This window comes from Nerophis lumbriciformis, linkage group LG11 (genome assembly GCF_033978685.3).
Source record: "Nerophis lumbriciformis linkage group LG11, RoL_Nlum_v2.1, whole genome shotgun sequence".
Taxonomy (NCBI): domain Eukaryota; kingdom Metazoa; phylum Chordata; class Actinopteri; order Syngnathiformes; family Syngnathidae; genus Nerophis; species Nerophis lumbriciformis.
The window spans coordinates 38,302,355-38,323,409 of NC_084558.2; the positions used below are offsets into that span (position 1 = coordinate 38,302,355).

The 21,055-nt window shown below is 37.6% G+C and overlaps 1 protein-coding gene across 1 annotated transcript; it reads left to right on the plus strand.

Annotated features, from left to right (window-relative positions):
• Nucleotides 1-5: 5 nt before the first annotated feature.
• LOC133610416 (protein phosphatase 1 regulatory subunit 1B-like) lies at nucleotides 6-20,450 on the plus strand. The gene is made up of 5 exons (XM_061966660.2): nucleotides 6-314; nucleotides 10,841-10,924; nucleotides 11,022-11,094; nucleotides 18,212-18,301; nucleotides 19,700-20,450. The coding sequence occupies exons 1-5, from the start codon at nucleotides 198-200 to the stop codon at nucleotides 19,804-19,806; spliced, it is 471 nt and encodes a 156-aa protein (XP_061822644.2). The 5' UTR covers nucleotides 6-197; the 3' UTR covers nucleotides 19,807-20,450.
• Nucleotides 20,451-21,055: the final 605 nt, after the last annotated feature.

Genomic DNA, 21,055 nt, shown 5'->3' on the forward strand with positions numbered 1-21,055 from the left:
ATCTCATTTGTGAGACCATATATCGCGATATTTCCGGCAACAACAGACAACATTATAATCCTCATCACGACCGTGAAAAGAGTGTTGATGTGGGAGTAGCAGTGGGACGGACAGCCCGGTGAGGGATTTTGGATATTGGGGTGTTTTGTTACAAATAGGGTAGTCTCATATTAGAGCCTTCAAGGTTGAGCGTTGCCATGGAGCCAATTCTGCCAGCAAAGATTGACAATGCAGACAATGATGCTAAAAGGAAGATCCAGTTCTCAGTGCCTTCAGCAATACCAACACAGCTGGACCCAGGGCAGGTGGAGCTGGTGAGGATTATGCATTGTGTTGTTGTTAGTGGATGTATGTATGTTAGTGTAGTATGTGTGCATGTAAAATGGGCATTCAAAAACCAGGTCTAGTCTAATTCAAACAGAAACAATACTGATGTGCCAAAGATCCTTATACTGTAGGACAGGAGCACTGTGCTGTTTTTAGACATGCATCATAAACGCTGGTCAAGGATGACAGCGTTGCGCTGTGTTTGGAATTACCCAAGGAAGTCCTGCAAAAAGTCTGGTCAAAGATCCTCTCAATGACAGGAGCACTCTGCTGTTTTTAAGGACACACTGCAAGACACGCTAGTCAAAGATCCTCTATATCAGTGGTCCTCAACCTTTTTTGCACCACGGACAGGCATTATTTTCAGGGACCGACTCCCCACTTGTGAAAAATACAATTCACTATAACGCTGAATTAGTGGGAGCCCTGGGCTTGTTTCTTTGCAATGAAATGCTGATGGAAATCAGCCTTTGGCTACAATCTGTCACATTTACATTTGATATGTTCATTAATGTGCATTGTATCATGTCACAAAGTTATAACAAATGGCAACTTCCTATGAGGAGTTTTATTGTACATCTATAAACAAGCTCATTGGTGTGTCTAGTGCACAGGTGTCAAACTCAAGGCCCGCGGGCCAGATGTGGCCCTCCACGTCATTTTATATGCTTGGAAATAATATGTCAATAAAATACCTTATATTTTCTTTCCTTACTTTCTTACTAAAGGTATTAGGATTTTTTTTCTAGTTTGACAGGGAAAAAAATAGTGTCCAATATTGCAACAAATATTATATTATCTAACTTTGTTGGTCAAAATCCAAATAAATACTTAAATATCTGCTTAACTTATGGTTTTGAAGCAAGTTATCCATCAAATTGTACACTATGAAAAATGATTTTACTGTAAAATTTTGTGAGTTTTTTTTACAGCAAATTAATTAGTAAGTTGAAAAAAAAAACGACCAATGTTTGTTTTTTTTTACAGTAAAACTGTCTACTGAGCTGTCAGTTTAGTTTTTTTTAAAACCCACGGTTGATGATTTTATGGTACCACATTTTATTATGGTAAAAAACTGGCAGCTAAGTTGCCAAAATAAAATTAAACAGCGATACTGTATTTCTATCTACAGTAATATGTTGTAAAAATAATAATAATAAAATAACACCATATTTTTTTCCTGTAAAAAACAGTGGTCAAATCTACAGATATGTCTTACTCTTTACGTACATTTTTTTTAAAATATTTAATTTAATATTTAGGCAGATTCATTAATTGTTTACTATTACAAGCGGCCCTCTATTGGCAGCCACGACTGCGGTGTGGCCCTCAATGAAAACAAGTTTGACACCCCTGGTCTGGTGGGACAGGCCAAAGTTAAGTCGGAGAAAATGCTGTCCTTTATAAATTATTTAATATATCTCTGGCCCGGTAGCCAATGCTTCACCGACCGGTACAGAGTCCCCGGACCGCTGGTTGGGGACCACTGCTCTATATGACAGGAGTGCTCTACTATTTTTAAACACTAACTCGGGGGTCAGCAACCCGCGGCTCTCGAGCCGCATGCGGCTCTTTAGTGCTGCTCTAGTGGCTCCCTAGAGCATTTTTAAAAAAGGATTGAAAATGGAAAAAGATGGGGGGGCGGGGGGGGGAATACACACAAACGCAACAGTTTGTTTACATATAAAATCTTCCACTCCTTCTTTGTCCACCAAACGTTTTATGCTGTGCATGAATGCACACAGGTGAGCTGTGTTGATGTTATTGACTTGTGTGGAGTGCTAATCAGGCATATTTGGTCAGAGCATGACTGCAAGCTAATCACTGTCAACATGCTATTTAGGCTATCTGTTTGTACATATTGCCTCATTATGCCTTGTTTGTAGGTAGGTATGAGCTCATTTAATATCCTTTACTTTTATCCTCTTTGTATATAATTTAGTTTTGCATGTCTCATGACACATTATCTGCATGTAATATTGGCTGCATTTCAGATAGTTTGTGTGCCGTGTTGTTCCAGACCACAGCAAACATTACCTAGCTTGCCAAAGATTGTAATAAATCTAATAAAAGAAGACAGCCTGCCGTTTCCTTCAACTTGGACACACACATCTCTATACCTTTGGCCATTAAAAGACAGTAATTTGTAGGAGTTATCTCACCTTCTGAGTAGCCTCTGATTTACTAATGGTTTCTAATGTTGTAAAAATGTGTAGAATAATTTTTAAATTTCAACATTTCTGTCAACGAAGATTTGCTTCAGCCTGCGACACATAGTCATTTTGATAGTAGGCTATTATAGCCAATATAGACACTTAAGTCATGTGTTGCCTTCATTATAAGACTTTTCATTTTTTGTGGCTCCAGACAGATTTTTTTTTTTGTATTTTTGGTCCGATATGGCTCTTTCAACGTTTTGGGTTGCTGATCCCTGCACTAACTACAAAGATGCTAGTCAAATATTCTCTATGCTTTAACGGATTCATTGTAAAAATGATGGTCAAAGATCCTCTATACAACAGAAGCTCTCTGCCTCTAAGCAAAAAAGCAAAACGCACAAGTCTAAGACCCTCCATATGACAAGAAAGCAATGCTGTTTTTCATGGCCAACTGCAATGAACGCTAGTCAAAGATCCACTATATAACTGGAGCGCTCGACTTTTTTCAAGGACATTCTGCAAATCAGTATGTCGATGATACCCGAAATATATGACAGTGTTTTGCAGCTGTCAACACTTTCTCTTTAAACCTTACTGCAGACTTAAGCTTTACAGATGCCATGTGTTGCTTACAGGCTGTCTACTGCAACACATGGTGCCATCAGTCATAAGACTGGCAACTAATGCCCCCTAATGACAACTCCTGTTATTTATTTTTTTCTGTGAAGAAAATAAAGGAGGAAATTATTAATTAATTGGTTTAATTGAATGATAATAAAACATTAACAAAAAAAATATATACTGTACATAGTTTTTATGCTGCATTTTTCCTATTATATAATTTAAAAAGGAATCTAATGTTAATAATAACAATTAATTATCAAAGTAGTATATCATATATTATATATATATTTATAAACAATGTAAAAATAATCAAATTGATAATTAGACATAATTAAATAATGTAGATATATTTTAATAATTCATAAAATTATAATCGTTTTTTAAATAATATAATAGTAATAATAAAAAATACAGCATAAAACAAATGTACTATATTTTTTGATTTTGAATTTTTACTATCATATTAATTATAACTGGTATTTCAATGATTAGTAATTATCACAATTCTAACAGTGTTTTAAAATAATATAATAAAAATGCAGTGTTTTATCATAATTAAATTAAATAATATAAATATTTTTCTATATATATATATGTGTGTGTGTGTGTGTGTGTGTGTGTGTGTGTGTGTGTGTGTGTGTGTGTGTGTGTGTGTGTGTGTAAATATATGTAAATATGTGTGGTTATATGACCTTTTTGTCATAAGATCCTATAATTATTTTCGGTGGGACAAATTAAATAAAAGTTTTTATACTGTAATGGGAGTCAATGGAACCAAATACGCCTTTCAAGGAGGTTATAGAAATGTCTAAATAATAAAATAAATAAAAAATTCTGGCCATATTTAATCAAATCAACCCTAAATTGATCAATATTGTGAGAATCAAAACATTACAATAAATACAATTAACATGCTTGGTCCCCGAAGGTTAAAATTGTGCTTTTACTTTTTGACTTTTTTTTGCTCTTGAAATATATTAATCCAACTTTAAAAATATATATTATTTTTTATTACTATTCAATGTAATAATAGTAGTATATTCACTATATTCCCATTAATGCGTATTATCAAACTGCACTGAAACTCACTGATCGTTGAATAAACGTCTATTTTGGTTATGATTAAAGAATCATCGCCCAACTTTTTGACCTTTTTCCCACTCAACTGACAGTTATGTAACACCAGTGGCAGGACTTTGCGATACTGCATTTTTTTTTTTTAAGTATTACTGCGTTGGCAGCAGGTTATGGCCAGCGCTTGGATTAAGCTGCAGTTTTCTTTCAAAAGCGATGAGACACAAAACCAAGCGGAGGAGCAGACATGGCACACAAAGCGCTGTTAGCAATATTAAAAATGAGATTACGCAGGTCAAAAAAAGGTCATTTTGGAAGGAGTTACGTAAAGTCCCACTTAAATGGCGGGAGAGCATTTCCCCTTTTGATAGTTTTTAAGGAAAAAAACAAATTGAGATAATCTCAGTAGGCCAGGAGCCCGATGGCAAGATTTCCTGTTTCATTTGGCAGCTTTTTACTCAAATCCACTCCGTCTTTCTTGGTTTGACCTCTGCATGCTAAACAAATCCAAGTCCAACATGCGCGGAAAGCAGAAGCGTAGATGCCGCCCACATTTCAAGCCCACACTCTTCACCCTGATTGGCTGACAAGTCCTCGTATAGCGCCTATTATTTACATTATGCTGCAAAACAGATTAATATACGATATCTTTTCATCCATAGTTCCTGTTTAGGTCACCAATGCAATGAAGACAATACAGGAAGTGCATTTCATAGCATTTAGTATTCCACAATAGGGCATTTACTTTGTTGCGTAACTCAACGGTGTCGATGACTCACTCTCCTTTGCAGGAGAGCGCATGAACATCGCCATCATGTTGCTGCTCGCGTGGAGTTTGTGCTTATTGGGCTTTGGGCTAATGCAGGGGTGTCCAACCTTTTTCCACCGAGGGCCGCACACGGAAAAATTAAAGCATGTGGGGGCCATTTTGATATTTTTCATTTTCAAATCATAACAAAATATATGGATTTTTTATATATTTTACCTTTAGGGGTCCTGGGGACCATAAAGGGTCTCAGTCATTAAAATGCTAAAAATAAGTCAGATTATTATTATTTTTTAATTATTTAACGCTTACAGTAAATCTCTATATCAACTTCAAGTTGATATAAAGTAATAAAAATAAAAATAAATGTTTTATGGCTTTTCTGTCAAAAACATTTTAGTTTTTTTATAGTAAAACTGAAATATGCAGTATTTAGTAATTAGAGCCCTAAAAGATCAATATTGCAGGACACCATTGATTTGAATTATTTCATATTTTTGAGTAATCACAGTGAAAAGATAAATAAAAAATCACTAAATATATTTGGGATCCAAAAGGTGCCCCACTCATTAAGTGATACATTTTTATTAGGTTTTTCTTTTACTTTCAACACTTAAGTTACGAGATCAACTTCAGATATATCTGTCGATTTTATGCTGGAACTATTATTTTGTTTGTTTTTTGCGCTTTTGTCAAAGAAAACTTTGATGTTTTTATATGGCACAATATATGCAATATTTACCACATAAAACATTTTAAAGTGAAATATTTGAAGTAATTGGAGCCCTGAAAATAATTCATTATAACATGGATTTTTTGTCTTTTTTTTTTTTTTTTGAGCAATGGCAAAAAATAAAAATAAAGAAAGACAAAAGAAAAACAAAACAGCCTGCATGGCAGCTTTTGTGTCAACATTGCAACTTTTTCTCGTTAGATTTCACCTCATTCCACTTTTTTTAATGTTCTTTTTTATTTTTACAATAGTATTTCCAGAATGAACAATTAGCTGCGGGCCGCAAATGGCCCCTGGGCCGCACTTTGGACACCACTGGGCTATGTTAAATCTATACTTTGCACCAAGGTTAATTATTCTTTACAGTTAGCAACTAAATGGCCCACATAGTTTTTTTTAATAGGGTGGGATAGCTATTACAAAAGTGAGTACAGTAGACCCTTCCTCCTCACATGTTATAATGTCATCTCAAAAGGACACAACTATAGAATAGCAACTTGGATACAGTTTAGTACAGTATTTCTTAACCTGGGTTCGATCGAACCCTAGGGGTTCGGTGAGTCGGCCTCAGGGGTTCGGCGGACGTCAAAACACACCCGACTCATCGTGTAAATAAAAACTTCTCCCTATCGGCGTATTACGGATACGGCAATAGCTGACTGGTTTGCAGGTGTGCAATTTGTTGTGAGTTTATGCACTGTGTTGGTTTTGTTCTTTGAACAAGGTGATGTTCATGCACAGTTCATTTTGTGCACCAGTAAAAAAACATGGTAACACTTTAGTATGGGGAACATATTCACCATTAATTAGTTGCTTATCAACATGCAAATTAGTAACATATTGTCTCTTAACTAGTCATTATTAAGTACTTATTAATGCCTTATTCGGCATGGCCTTATTATAACCCTAACCCTCTAACCCTGGCCCTAACCCTCTAACCCTAACCCTAACCCTAACCAAATAACTCTAAATTAAGTCTTTGTTACTTAGAATATGTTCCTCTAGTGTCCAAAAAACTCTAAATTAAGTCTTTGTTACTTAGAATATGTTCCCCATACTAAAGTGTTACCAAAAACATATAACTTTGTCTTGAATTTGAAAAAATTACTATTATTTCTTTTCACTAAAGAAGGGTTCGGTGAATGCGCATATGAAACTGGTGGGGTTCGGTACCTCCAACAAGGTTAAGAACCACCGGTTTAGAGTCAACACAGTAGGGTAGCATTGAGGGTACTTGAATGCACTACAGTTATGGGCAGTGAGGCCCAGAGTTTGGTGCTACACCTCTGCATACGGTAAAGAAGCATCATGGTCTGGGGCTGCCCGAGTGCCGCCAGCTCTGGGGAGCTGCGGTTCATCCAAAAATACACAAGAAGGGCCCCTCCGTATCCCACCCTGAACCCAATGTGGTTGCATTATACACACACAATTGGTATGACATGTTGACATCCGGTAAACAAAATCACATCTAGAAAAAAACACCTAAATATTATTATTTTTAAAAGTGACAACAAATTCAATATAAAGTGGTCAGAATATGATTTTATATAATCATATAATCTGTCATTATTCAATATGATTATGAATCTGTCAAGTTTTCCTTTAATACAGAGTGTAAAGTATAATACAAATCATAATATTATATTATTGTTGCATCTCATGGGGGTTAGGCCTCCCTTGTCTTTAAAATCTAGTGACGCCTCTGTTTCTAACTTTTATCCGGGGTCCTTGAATGCACAACAGTTATGTTCAACAAGATGCAAAAGTCAAGCTTGTACATAACTTTCTCCTGTGCTGCCACTTATGGATTTATTATAATTGTACCTTTTTTCTATCACCACATCCTGGTTTAAAAATGATGCTGTGTGTGAATACATAAAGGGGACCTTTGATGGTGTTATGACTTATGTCCGATAATGGCTTTTTGCCGATATCCGATATTCCGATATTGTCCAACTCTTTAATTACCGATACCGATATCAACCGATGTATACAGTCGTGGAATTAACACATCATTATGCCTAATTTGGACAACCAGGTATGCTGAAGATAAGGTACTTTTAAAAAAAAACTAATAAAATAAAATAAGATAAATAAATTAAAAACATTTGCTTGAATAAAAAAGAAAGTAAAACAATATAAAAACAGTTATGGGTTGTACTTGTATAGCGCTTTTCTACCTTCAAGGTACTCAAAGCGCTTTGACACTACTTCCACATTTACCCATTCACACACACATTCACACACTGATGGAGGGAGCTGCCATTGAAACTAGTAATTAGTAAAAAAAAAAAAAGTAAAAAATAGTAAAATTAACTGTTAAAGGTTAGTACTATTAGTGGACCAGCAGCACGCACAATCATGTGTGCTTACGGACTGTATCCCTTGCAGACTGTATTGATATATATTGATATATAATGTAGGAACCAGAATATTAATAACAGAAAGAAACAACCCTTTTGTGTGAATGAGTGAGAATGAGTGTAAATGGGGGAGGAAGGTTTTTTGGGTTGGTGCACTAATTGTAAGTGTATCTTGTGTTTTTTATGTTGATTTAATAAAAAAATAAAAAATAAAAAAACGATAATAAAAAACCCGATACCGATAATTTCCGATATTACATTTTAACGCATTTATCGGACATCTCTAGTTATGACGTATGTGCTGAGAGAAGTGATCCAAGCTAGGTTTTGCCATACTATCCAGATGGAACGAACCGTTTTGCATTTTTGATAGGAGGCGTGTGTCGTCTTAGACATTCTTAATTTGATTCAAGCAACCTTATTCTTGAACTGTCATGGCTATATACATTTTTTTCAACATTTATGACATCATTTATGATTTATAAAGGTCCAGGAGTTCCTATAGTATTGTCCCCTTGACAAGATACACTGTACGATCATACATAGGTTGCTGAAATGTGAGTAAAGCATGTAAGACTTGGCATGTGTGCTAACGATGGCATGCTAAAAGTTAGCATGTCTCACATATCAAGGTGTATGGCTGCGAAAGTAGAGAAAAAAGTGAAAAAAAGTGAAAAAAATAATTTAGCATGCTAATATTAGCATGTCTCACATACCAAGTAACACGACTGCGGAATTAGAGAAAAAAGTGGGGGGGGAAAAACGCAAAAAAAGTTAGCATGCCAATATTAACTTGATAGCATACTAATGTTTTCGTGCTAATATTAGGTTGATAGCATGCTAACAGTTAACAAGTGTCATGTACCAAGTTATTTGACTCTGGGGTAAACAGAATCAAATTTATCACAAAAAATATAATGCTTATGTTACCCATACTTTCCAACCCTCCCGATTTTTCCGGGAGACTCCCGAATTTCAGTGCCCCTCCCGAAAATCTCGCGGGGCAACCATTCTCCCGAATTTCTCCTGATTTTCACCCGGACAACAATATTAAGGGCGTGCAGTGAAGGTACTGCCTCTAGCGTCCGCTTTTTCACCATACACACAGCGTGCCGGGCCAGTCACATGTTGTATACGGCTTCTGCATACACACGTAAGTGACTGCAAGATATACTTGATCAATTTCCATACATGTCACACGGAGGGTGGCCGTATAAACAACTTTAACACTGTTACAAATATGCGCCACACTGTGAACCCACACCAAACAAGAATGACAAACACATTTCGGGAGAACATCCGCACCGTAGCACAACATAAACACAACAGAACAAATACCCAGAATCCTTTGCAGCCCTAACTCTTCCGGGCTACAATATACACCCCCGCTACCACCAAACCCCGCCCCGACAACCTCAACCCCCCCGCCCCCAATCGCCCGAATTCGGAGGTCTCAAGGTTGGCAAGTATGATGTTAGCATGCAAGCAAGCTAACATTAGAATGCTATCAGTTAGCTTGTGTCGGAAGTAGACAAGAGTATGAGCAAAATGAGACGTAAAGCACCGAGCGGCGTGAAAGAATGGCTGAGCTACAAGAGGAGGCAATCTTGTCTTTTTGCCGTTTGTCTCAGAGCAATCAACCATTAAAACCAGAGATGTCCGATAATGGCTTTTTTGCCGATATCCGATATTGTCCAACTCTTAATTACCGATTCCGATATCAACCGATACCGATATATACAGTCGTGGAATTAACACTTTATTATGCCTAATTTTGTTGTGACGCCCCGCCGGATGCATTAAACAATGTAACAAGGTTTTCCAAAATAAATCAACTCAAGTTATGGAAAAAAATGCCAACATGGCACTGCCATATTTACTATTGAAGTCACAAAGTGCATTATTTTTTTTAACATGCCTCAAAACAGCTGCTTGGAATTTGGGAGCATGAGGAGGTTGAGGTGGGCGGGGTTGAGGGTAGCGGGGGGTGTATATTGTAGCGTCCCAGAAGAGTTAGTGTTGCAAGGGGTTCTGGGTATGTGTTCTGTTGTGTTTATGTTGTGTTACGGTGCGGATGTTCTCCCGAAATGTGTTTGTCATTCTTGTTTTGGTGTGGGTTCACAGTGTGGCGCATGTTTGTAACAGTGTTAAAGTTGTTTATACGGCCACCCTCAGTGTGACCTGTATGGCTTTTGACCAAGTATGCATTGCATTCACTTGTGTGTGTGAAAAGCCGTAGATATTATGTGACTGGGCCGGCACGCAAAGGCAGTGCCTTTAAGGTTTATTGACACTCTGTACTTCTCCCTACGTCCGTGTACACAGCGGCGTTTTAAAAAGTCATAAATTTTACTTTTTGAAACCGATAACGATAATTTCCGATATTAAATTTTAAAGCATTTATTGGACATCTCTAATTAAAATGGTATGTACCCGTTCAATTGGCCCATTTTTTTTTTTTATTCGTGAATGCTGCCAACTTAAAGTACCGCCGCAGGCGCGAGTGAGACCTTTCCGAATGTGAACAAAAGTAAAAGTTGCACTTTTATCCTGATCTGCACAAAAAGGTCAACATTTTGAATGACAAGAGGAAAAGACTCACAGGATGAGACGACAGGATGGGGCATAGAGGGGGCAGGAGGGAGCTGAATGGTGGAAAACAGAGGGGGCAAATAAAAACACTGTGCCTCAATATTGGATCAGCACCCTTATCCAGATCTGCACCAAACCTACAATAGGGGGGTCTTGCATGACCTGATGTGCCTCAAAGTGGTTTAACGTTGTTGGTGTTCAGATTCGACGTCGGAGGCCGACGCCCGCCACCCTCTTCAGACTGACAGACCCGCCATCGCCGGAAGAGGACTGCGGGTCTCATCAGGTGAACTGGACTTCAATGAAAAAAAAAACAATCTTAAACAGTCATTCAAACTAACATGACAGGTACTTTAATGTCGTTCTTACGTGCGGTGTTGCAGTGGGTTCTGGGAGAAAAGGGCACCCTGAAAGCCAAAATGGTGGCCCACACGTACCAACCGCCCTCACTTAAAGGTTAGTGTGCTCTGGAAGTGACCTGCCTGGTCCACATTTGTGTTGCATAACAATTTGGGAGCGCCGTACAAAACTGACATGTGCTCTGGATCTGTCAGTGCGTCCAAAAAAAATGTATATTGTGTGTGTGTGAGAGATTAGAAGCGAGGACAGCTGTGACTGTGTGTTCTGGATCATCCTGGATTATGGGATAGACACACAACTGGACCTGCGCTGTCACACACATTCCTTATGAGAACAAACAAACTCATACACTCAGATATGAATATTGCACATGTGAATTCCTGACTCCAGATGTTTATTTTACAATACATAGCTATGTTGTATGCATGGGTATTGCCAAAAACAAGCTTCTGATTGGTTCAAATGGCCTAATTAAGGCCCGGGGGCCACTTGTGGCCCGTTAAGTTTTTCAATCTAGCCTGCCGGACATTCCCCCCAATTTTTTTTAGATCTTTAAGATGGAAACTATAGCCGCCATTATGATGTGCAGTGATGTTTTCAAATGACCGTAAGTCTTGAACTATACATTGCAGTATATCAATGGTTGGAATCTTCACTTTTGCATGATATACTAGTTACTATGGTAATCTAAGTCACAACAGCTCAGACGAGGCACCAAGCAGTGTGGGTGGGGAGCGTTTTGTTGCGTCTGACCAGTATTGCCTTTCAGGGAATTAAAGTCACTGGTCAATCCCAAATTGTTTCAGATGGCATATATGCAGACTAAGAAGGGCCATCAAGACAGAATAGGAATATTATCAAGTTTTACTAAAGCTTCAGGAGACCAGCCCACACCAATACATTCATACCGGCTTCTCGAATTGGTCTAACATTCAAACGGAAGAGACAACTTCTTGAATATGAAGAAAACCCCCACCCTGTCCAGAAAGGAATACAGCCTCATTGTTCTAATACAGATAAGATATAAAGGGAGTACTCCAACTCCTACATTCCAAGTCTTCAAGGTAAAGCACACAGTTTACATGCGGACATAAGATACAAACACAGAAAGAGTACAAATGGAAAAACACTAGCTGATGTAAACATGACTATGAATAAAGAAAGAACTCTTAAACATATATGCATTCTCCACAGTTTCCACAGAATGACAGCCTGAAATGAGGGTGTCAGGGACAGACGCGGAAAGAGATTTTTACCACAAAGTTCTAAAGCTTAGTGATATATCAGATGTATCAGATAGTAGGTGTTTTTTTTTTTACCTTTCGCGTTCATATTTCGCTGTGTTTGTTGCATTTCGCTTGATTGTAAAATATGTCGATCGAGAGGGGGTGTGACGTTCATATGTTGTCAATATTCAGTGTTTTATTGTTCATAGTTGATATTGTAAAAAAAAATTCATTTACATTCTGGGTGTCTCCTTCAGTAAAAAAATGTAAACTTCCATTCCGTTTTTTTAGGCGGTTTGTCATAACGTTTTTAGCATTCAGACATTATTGTGAGGTTTTGTATTAGTGTTCCTAAAAATATATATACCGGCCCCCACACACATTTGTTTCTCTAAATTTGGCCCCCCGAGGCAAAATAATTGCCCCGGCCTGTCCTAACAGTTAAGTTTATGGCGCCCCCTTTTTACTTGGGGCATGCATTCTGCAAGGCTGCTAATTAATTTCATGCCGTTAATGTGGAGGTAAACCTTTTTAAATCTTATTTTGGATGAATAGATACACTATATTGCCAAAAGTATTTGGCCACCCATCCAAATGATGAGAATCAGGCGTCCTAATCACTTGGCCCGGTGAATAAAATCAAGCACTTAGGCATGGAGACTGTTTCTACAAACATTTGTGAAAGAATGGGCCGCTCTCAGTGATTTCCAGTGTGGAACTGTAATAGGATGCCACCTGTGCAAAAAATCCAGTCGTGAAATTTCCTCGCTCCTAAATATTCCAAAGTCAACTTTATTATAAGAAAAGTGAAGAGTTTGGGAACAACAGCAAGTCAGCCACCAAGTGGTAAGCCACGTAAACTGACAGAGAGGGGTCAGGGGATGCTGAAGCGCATAGTGCAAAGACTTTCTGACAGTCAGTTGCGACAGAGCTCCAAACTTCATGTGACCTTCCAGTTAGCCCACGTACAAAACGCAGAGCGCTTCATGGAATGGGTTTCCATGGCCGAGCAGCTTCCTCTAAGCCATACATCACCAAGTCTGTGTTTGATAATTGATACTTCAAACTTGCATAAATAAATATTAAGGAATATAACATAACTTGGCTTCTGAGAGCTTCAAAATGTAATGAATAAAATGCTAAAGTTGTTGATAAACAAGCAATTATTTTAATAATTAAATATGGTCATTTTAAATGAATTATTATAACCATTTAAAATGTATTATTTCAAATATGTTTATTTTAATGTATAATTCTATGGCTGTATGTAATAAGGAGTCAGAAAAAATAAAAATAAAAATATAATTTTGATGTTTTTAGCAAAATATAGTAAATTTTTATTTTTATTTTTATTTTTTAAATTAATTAATACATGTATTTATTTTTAGGTAAGATAAACATAATAATACAATTTATCTCTTGTCTGGATGATTTAGTTCTTGTCACCCTGTTGTCCTCCCGTCGTGAAAAAAGGCTGTCCTCACTCAGGTCCGCATGGAGCTGGGGGGGGGGTGGCCTCCAGCTCCGGCTGAAAATCAGGAGATTTTCGGGAGAATATTTGTCCCGGGAGGTTTTCGGGAGAGGCGCTGAATTTCGGGAGTCTCCCGGAAAATTCGTGAGGGTTGGCAAGTATGCCCCTTAGTTCCAGTGAAAGGAACTTTTAATGCTCCAGGATACCAAAACATTTTGGACAATTCCATGGGACGGCACTTCAAGTTCATATGTGAGTAAAGGCAGGTGGCCAAATACTTTTCAGGAGTTTTTAACAGCACATTGAGATTGTTTTAAATTTTCTTAAAATTTAATTTGATATTTTTATTATTTTTATCTGCTTTTGCTATGATGGCCGTGACTCGTCACGACAACATCAATGGCCAAAAAAGGGTTGAACATTTGCATTAAAAATCAATATTATTATTAGGACAGCACCAAACATCTTCTGTGTAGGGGGAAAAAGTAGGATGTGGATGTTATGTGAATATAATTCTTCACCTTTTTAAACTTCTTTATATGTTTAGGTCAACATATACTTTATATATTTAGCGAATACTGTTGTCACTTTAATTTTATAATATGGCAGTAAAAACAAGTTGTGGGTGGAAAGTGTCTCTTGGGCTGGACTTAGGACTCCCATATGGACAAAAAAACATATATTAAGATGATGCCTCTGTTTCTAACTTTCATCCAGGGTCCTTGAATGCACTACAGTTATGGGCAACGAGGTGCAATAGTGAAACTTGCACATGACTTCCTCCTATGCTGCAACAAACAGAGTTATTATATTTGTACTTTTCTTCTATCACTTCATCCTTGTTCCAAAGTGTTGGTGCTGTGTTTGAATGCTTAAAGGTGATCACATCTGTGTTGAGTGAAGTGTTCTAAGCTAGGTTTAGGTCTAACCTCGGGGTCAGCAACCCGCATGCGGCTCTTTAGTGCCACCCTAGTGGCTCCCTGGAGCATTTTTAAAAAAGATGGGGGAAAATAATTTTTCAGTTTTACTATGTTTTCTGTTTGAGGACAAACATGACACAAACCTTCCCAATTGTTAGTAAAGCCCCACTGTTTAATATGTTTGTGTGTATGCTTCACTGATGAGAGTATTTGATGAACATCGTTTTGTCCTACTAATTTCAGCAGTTCTTGAACTCACCATAGTGTGGACTGTGACGCCACAGTTTGTTTACATGTAAAATCTTCAACTCCTTTGTCCACCAAAAGTTTTATGCTGTGCATGAACGCACAAAGGTTCGCGCTTTGTTGATGTTATTGACTTGTTGGCATGCTAATCAGGCATATTTGGTTAGTGCATGACTGCAAGCTAATCAATGCTTACATGCTATTTAGGCTAGCTGTATTGATTGATTGATTGAAACTTTTATTAGTAGATTGCAAAGGAAGAGAATACATTACATGAAACTGTACAGTACATATACCGTACAATTGATCACTAAATGGTAACACCCGAATAAGTTTTTCAACTTGTTTAAGTCGGGGTCCACGTTAATCAATTCATGGTATGTACATATTGCATCATTATGCCTCGTTTGTAGGTATATTTGAGTTCATTTAATTTTTTTTACTTGTATCCTCTTTGTATATAATTTTGCTTTGCATGTCTCATGACACATTATCTGTATGTAATATTGGCTGCATTTCAGATAGTTTTTTGTGTGCCGTGTTGTTCCAGACCACAGCAAACACTACCTAGCTTGCCAAAGATTGTAATACATCTATTAAAAGTTTAAAAGTTAAAGTACCAATGATTGTCACACACACACTAGGTGTGGCGAAATTATTCTCTGCATTTGACCCATCACCCTTGATCACACCCTGGGAGGTGAGGGGAGCAGTGAGCAGCAGCGGTGGCCGCGCCCGGGAATCATTTTTGGTGATTTAACCCCCAATTCCAACTCTTGATGCTGAGTGACAAGCAGGGAGGCGATGGGTCCCATTTTTATAGTCTCTGGTATCAGGCATGTGATTTGACCACAATTAAAAAGACTGAAAAAATTTCCGGGGGTCTGGGGGACGAAGGTCCAGGGCGGTGCCCTGGTTTTTCACCAATTTAACATGCTAAAATTAACAAAGACAGCACCATTTGAAGAAAATATTTTAGTGTTTAAAGACATGAAAACATCATTAATAGAACATACATAACCCAATTATCCTAATGAATCACTGTATATGGTTCAGTCCCAACAGTATTTAGTCACTAAAAAATTATCAGTGGTGTAACAGGTTTGCCAAGATTTATTATTATACAAAATATATTTTAAAGTTAAGACTATTACATGATATATGCTATCAGAAAGTAGCATTAATTGTAAAATACATAACCACTAATAACAATTCACAGTTTTAATGTATATGCCTAATTGCCTACAAGTTTAGTTATAAATATAACAAAATACCAAATGTAAACATTTCATTCTTTTCGCCAAAATAGGATATAAATTTATGAAAATAATTAAACATGTTTAGTATTGTTTACTCATATTTGAAAATAGGAAATAATAATGTGAGGACACTGACATATTGCATGAAACAAGTGTGAAAATATTTATTATATATATATATTATATATATATAATTATAGGGGCAGCATGGCGTAGTGGGTAGAGCAACCGTGCCAGATACCTGAGGGTTGCAGGTTCGCTCCCCGCCTCTTACCATCCAAAAATCGCTGCCGTTGTGTCCATGGGCGGGACACTTCACCCTTTGCCCCCGGTGCCACTCACACCGGTGAAATGAATGATGAATGATAGGTGGTGGTCGGAGGGGCCGTTGGCGCAAATTGCAGCCACGCTTCCGTCAGTCTACCCCAGGGCAGCTGTGGCTATGAAAGTAGCTTACTACCACCGGGTGTGAATGATTGATGGGTTCTACATGTAAAGCGACTTTGGGTACTTAGAAAAGCGCTATATAAATGCCAGTTATTATTATTATTATTATTATTATTAATATTTACCTTCAAGATTGTTACACCACTGACAATATTGTTTCAAGAGACTACATAAGAACTTAATATTACAAAATAGTATTATATGCAAATTTATTTCAAATAAATTGTTAACTGGAATCAATAATGCGACTCTTTGAATTTCTGTAATTTCATAATATATTTTCACGTGGCTTTTTATTTATATTTCGCAAAGCAATAATTGGTTAATATTTAAAACAAACATGCGTATTTCGCAAGCAAATATTTTTTTAGCTTACCTCATTATTAACAACCCTGTCTGCAACTGAAGTGGGTTGTTTGGAAGGATCTTTCCTCTCGATGTCTACGGCAGTTGTTGATGTAAACAAAGGATGAAGTCCGTAAGGTTTGCTCACTTTCGGTTGACATCCAAAAGTACCAGCTAGTGAAAAGTTTGTTTTCCTTGCTTCAAGTTGTTTCATATGTTTTTGGCGTTTCGCATGTACTTCCAAAGCCTTGAAACCTCGTGATCCATAGTCAATATTATCATGACACCACGTGCACAAAACCTTTCCGGGACAATCGATTTTCCGAATAAAATCACCGAACAAAGTCGTAACTTCCTTCTTCCCAACTGTATCAGTGATTTCCCTTTCCATCCAGTCCCATCGAACCTTATTTTTGACATGTTTATCAATTTCTTTTACTCGTAAAGCGTCCTTTCTCTCGAGAACCGACATCGTTTACATATGGAAAATGGCGGTAATAACCATTATGAATGATGACGTTATTAACGTCATCATTCATAACAGATGTCCTGTTTGGTCACAAGGAACATATCGACCAATCAACTACGGCGTAATATAAACTACGTCTCGAATCTTGATTTAGGGTCGGAAAAAAAAACCGGAAAAACGGAAGATGATTATTATTTTTTCCCCGAGATGAAAAAAGACGGAATTCCGACTTTAGACGGAAAAATCACATGCCTGTGGTATGACTCGGCCGGGGTTTGAAATCACAACCTTCCGATCTCAGGGCGGACACTCTCACCACTAGGCCACTGAGTAGTAGTAAAAGAAGACAGACTGCCGTTTCCTTCAACTTGGACACACACATCTATACCTTTGGCTATTAAAAGCCAGTCATTTCCAGGAGTTCTCTCACCTTCTGAGTATGTTTTAGTAATGGTTTCTAATGTTGTAAAAATGTGTAGAACAAATATTACATTTTAACATTTCTGTCAACAAAGATTTGCTTCAGCCTCCGACACATAGTCATTTTGATAGTAGGCTATCATAGCTAATATAGACACTCACGTCATGTGTTGCCTTCATTATAAGACTTATATACGGCTTTTCATTCTTTTTGCGGCTCCAGACGGATTATTTTTTTGTATTTTTGATCCAATATGGCTCTTTCAACGTTTTGGGTTGTCGACCCCTGGTCTAACCTAAGTACTGATTGATGAATTCATCAATTAAGAGGTGTGTGTCAACACTTTTTGTCCTTATAGGAGTTTGTGGAGGATGTAATATCCCTTTTTTTTTTTTTTTTTGCATTTCAGCTGTGCAACGAATGGCCCAAGCGCACCTGTCCTCTATAGACATGAGCTCTGTGGACCAGGATGACCCACCTTCTGGAGAGGAGGATAACGGTACAGAAAATACTTCTTCTCTTTCTTAAAGGGGAACATTATCACCAGACCTATGTAAGCGTCAATATATACCTTGATGTTGCAGAAAAAAGACCATATATTTTTTTAACCGATTTCCGAACTCTAAATGGGTGAATTTTGGCGAATTAAACGCCTTTCTAATATTCGCTCTCGGAGCGATGACGTCACAACGTGGCGTCACATCGGGAAGCAATCCGCCATTTTCTCAAACACCGAGTCAAATCAGCTCTGTTATTTTCCGTTTTTTCGACTGTTTTCCGTACCTTGGAGACATCATGCCTCGTCGGTGTGTTGTCGGAGGGTGTAACAACACGAACAGGGACGGATTCAAGTTGCACCAGTGGCCCAAAGATGCGAAAGTGGCAAGAAATTGGACGTTTGTTCCGCACACTTTACCGACGAAAGCTATGCTACGACAGAGATGGCAAGAATGTGTGGATATCCTGCGACACTCAAAGCAGATGCATTTCCAATGATAAAGTCAAAGAAATGTGCCGCCAGACCCCCATTGAATCTGCCGGAGTGTGTGAGCAAAGGACCTCGGTAGCACGGCAAGCAATGGCGGCAGTTTGTTCCCGCAGACGAGCGAGCTAAACCCCCTGGATGTCTTGGCTCACACCGTCCCTTATGCCACCGAAGATGATCAAGAGAAGAATATCGACCCTAGCTTCCCTGGCCTGCTGACATCAACTCCAAAACTGGACAGATCAGCTTTCAGGAAAAGAGCGCGGATGAGGGTATGTCTACAGAATATATTAATTGATGAAAATTGGGCTGTCTGCACTCTCAAAGTGCATGTTGTTGCCAAATGTATTTTATATGCTGTAAACCTAGTTCATAGTTGTTAGTTTCCTTTAATTCAAACAAACACATACCAATTGTTGGTTAGAAGGCGATCGCCGAATTCGTCCTCGCTTTCTCCCGTGTCGCTGGCTGTCGTGTCGTTGTCGTCGGTTTCGCTTGCATACGGTTCAAACCGATATGGCTCAATAGCTTCAGTTTCTTCTTCAATTTCGTTTTCGCTACCTGCCTCCACACTACAACCATCCGTTTCAATACATTCGTAATCTGTTGAATCGCTTAAGCCGCTGAAATCCGAGTCTGAATCCGAGCTAATGTCGCTATAGCTTGCTGTTCTTTCCGCCATGTTTGTTTGTGTTGGCTTCACTACGTGACGTCACAAGAAAATGGACGGGTGGTTAAAATCAGGCACTTTGAAGCTTTTTTTAGGGATATTGCGTGATGGGTAAAATTTTGAAAAAAACTTCAAAAAATATAATAAGCCACTGGGAACTGATTTTTAATGGTTTTAACCATTTTGAAATTGTGATAATGTTCCCCTTTAAATATTTCACCAAATATGTTACTTCTTTGCAGATCTGAGAATAGAAAACAAGTCTCCGGAGCCTTTGTGTCCGGCGAGCGTCACCTGCCATCAGGGAAAGATGGAGGAGAACGCCAAGGCGAGTGACGGAGGAGAATGACAGAACATCTTAGTGCGGACGCTTGTGTGCTTGCGTGGTTGTGAATGTCATGTAAATATGTGTGTGTGCGTGCCTGAGGGATGGCTAACGGACAAAGGCCAACCATAGTTTTATCAACAATAAAGTGCACTATACAGTATGCATTGTAAATGATGGTGAATGTAATGCTTTTGTGTGTATACTGTAAATGATTATTCAATATGCTTTCTGTTGGTTGTGAATAAAACCACCATGCAGGTTGTTTGTGTATATTGCTATTTTCCTATTGCAGCTTTATTTAAAGACGTGTTTTGCTGATATATTTTTATATATTATTTAACAACCTCACATCAGAACTCTAACTAGAGCAGGGGTCGGCAACCCAAAATGTTGAAAGAGCCATATTGGACCAAAAATACAAAAACAAATCTGTCTGGAGCCGCAAAAAATTTAAAGCCATATTACATACAGATGGTGTGTCATGAGATATAAATTGAATTAAGATGACTTAAAGGAAACTAAATGAGCTCAAATATACCTACACATGAGGCATAATGATGCAATATGTACATATAGCTAGCCTAAATAGCATGTTAGCATCGACTAGCTTGCAGTCATGCAGTGACCAAATATGTCTGATTAGCACTCCACACAAGTCAATAACATCAACAAAACTCACCTTTGTGCAGTTTGGTGGACAAAATGAGACAGAAAAAGAAGTGGCATAAAACACGTCCTAGAAAGTCGGTGAAATTTGGTTAAGGGGGGAGGAGTATATATATAGCTACAATTCACTGAAATTCAAGTATTTCTTATATATAATATATATATATATATATATATATATATATATATATATATATATATATATATATATATATATATATATATACATACATATATAAATAAAATAAATACTTGACTTTCAGTGAATTCTAGCAATATACAGGTAAAAGCCAGTAAATTAGAATATTTTGAAAAACTTGATTTATTTCAGTAATTGCATTCAAAAGGTGTAACTTGTACATTATATTTATTCATTGCACACAGACTGATGCATTCAAATGTTTATTTCATTTAATTTTGATGATTTGAAGTGGCAACAAATGAAAATCCAAAATTCCGTGTGTCACAAAATTAGAATATTACTTAAGGCTAATACAAAAAAGGGATATTTAGAAATGTTGGCCAACTGAAAAGTATGAAAATGAAAAATATGAGCATGTACAATACTCAATACTTGGTTGGAGCTCCTTTTGCCTCAATTACT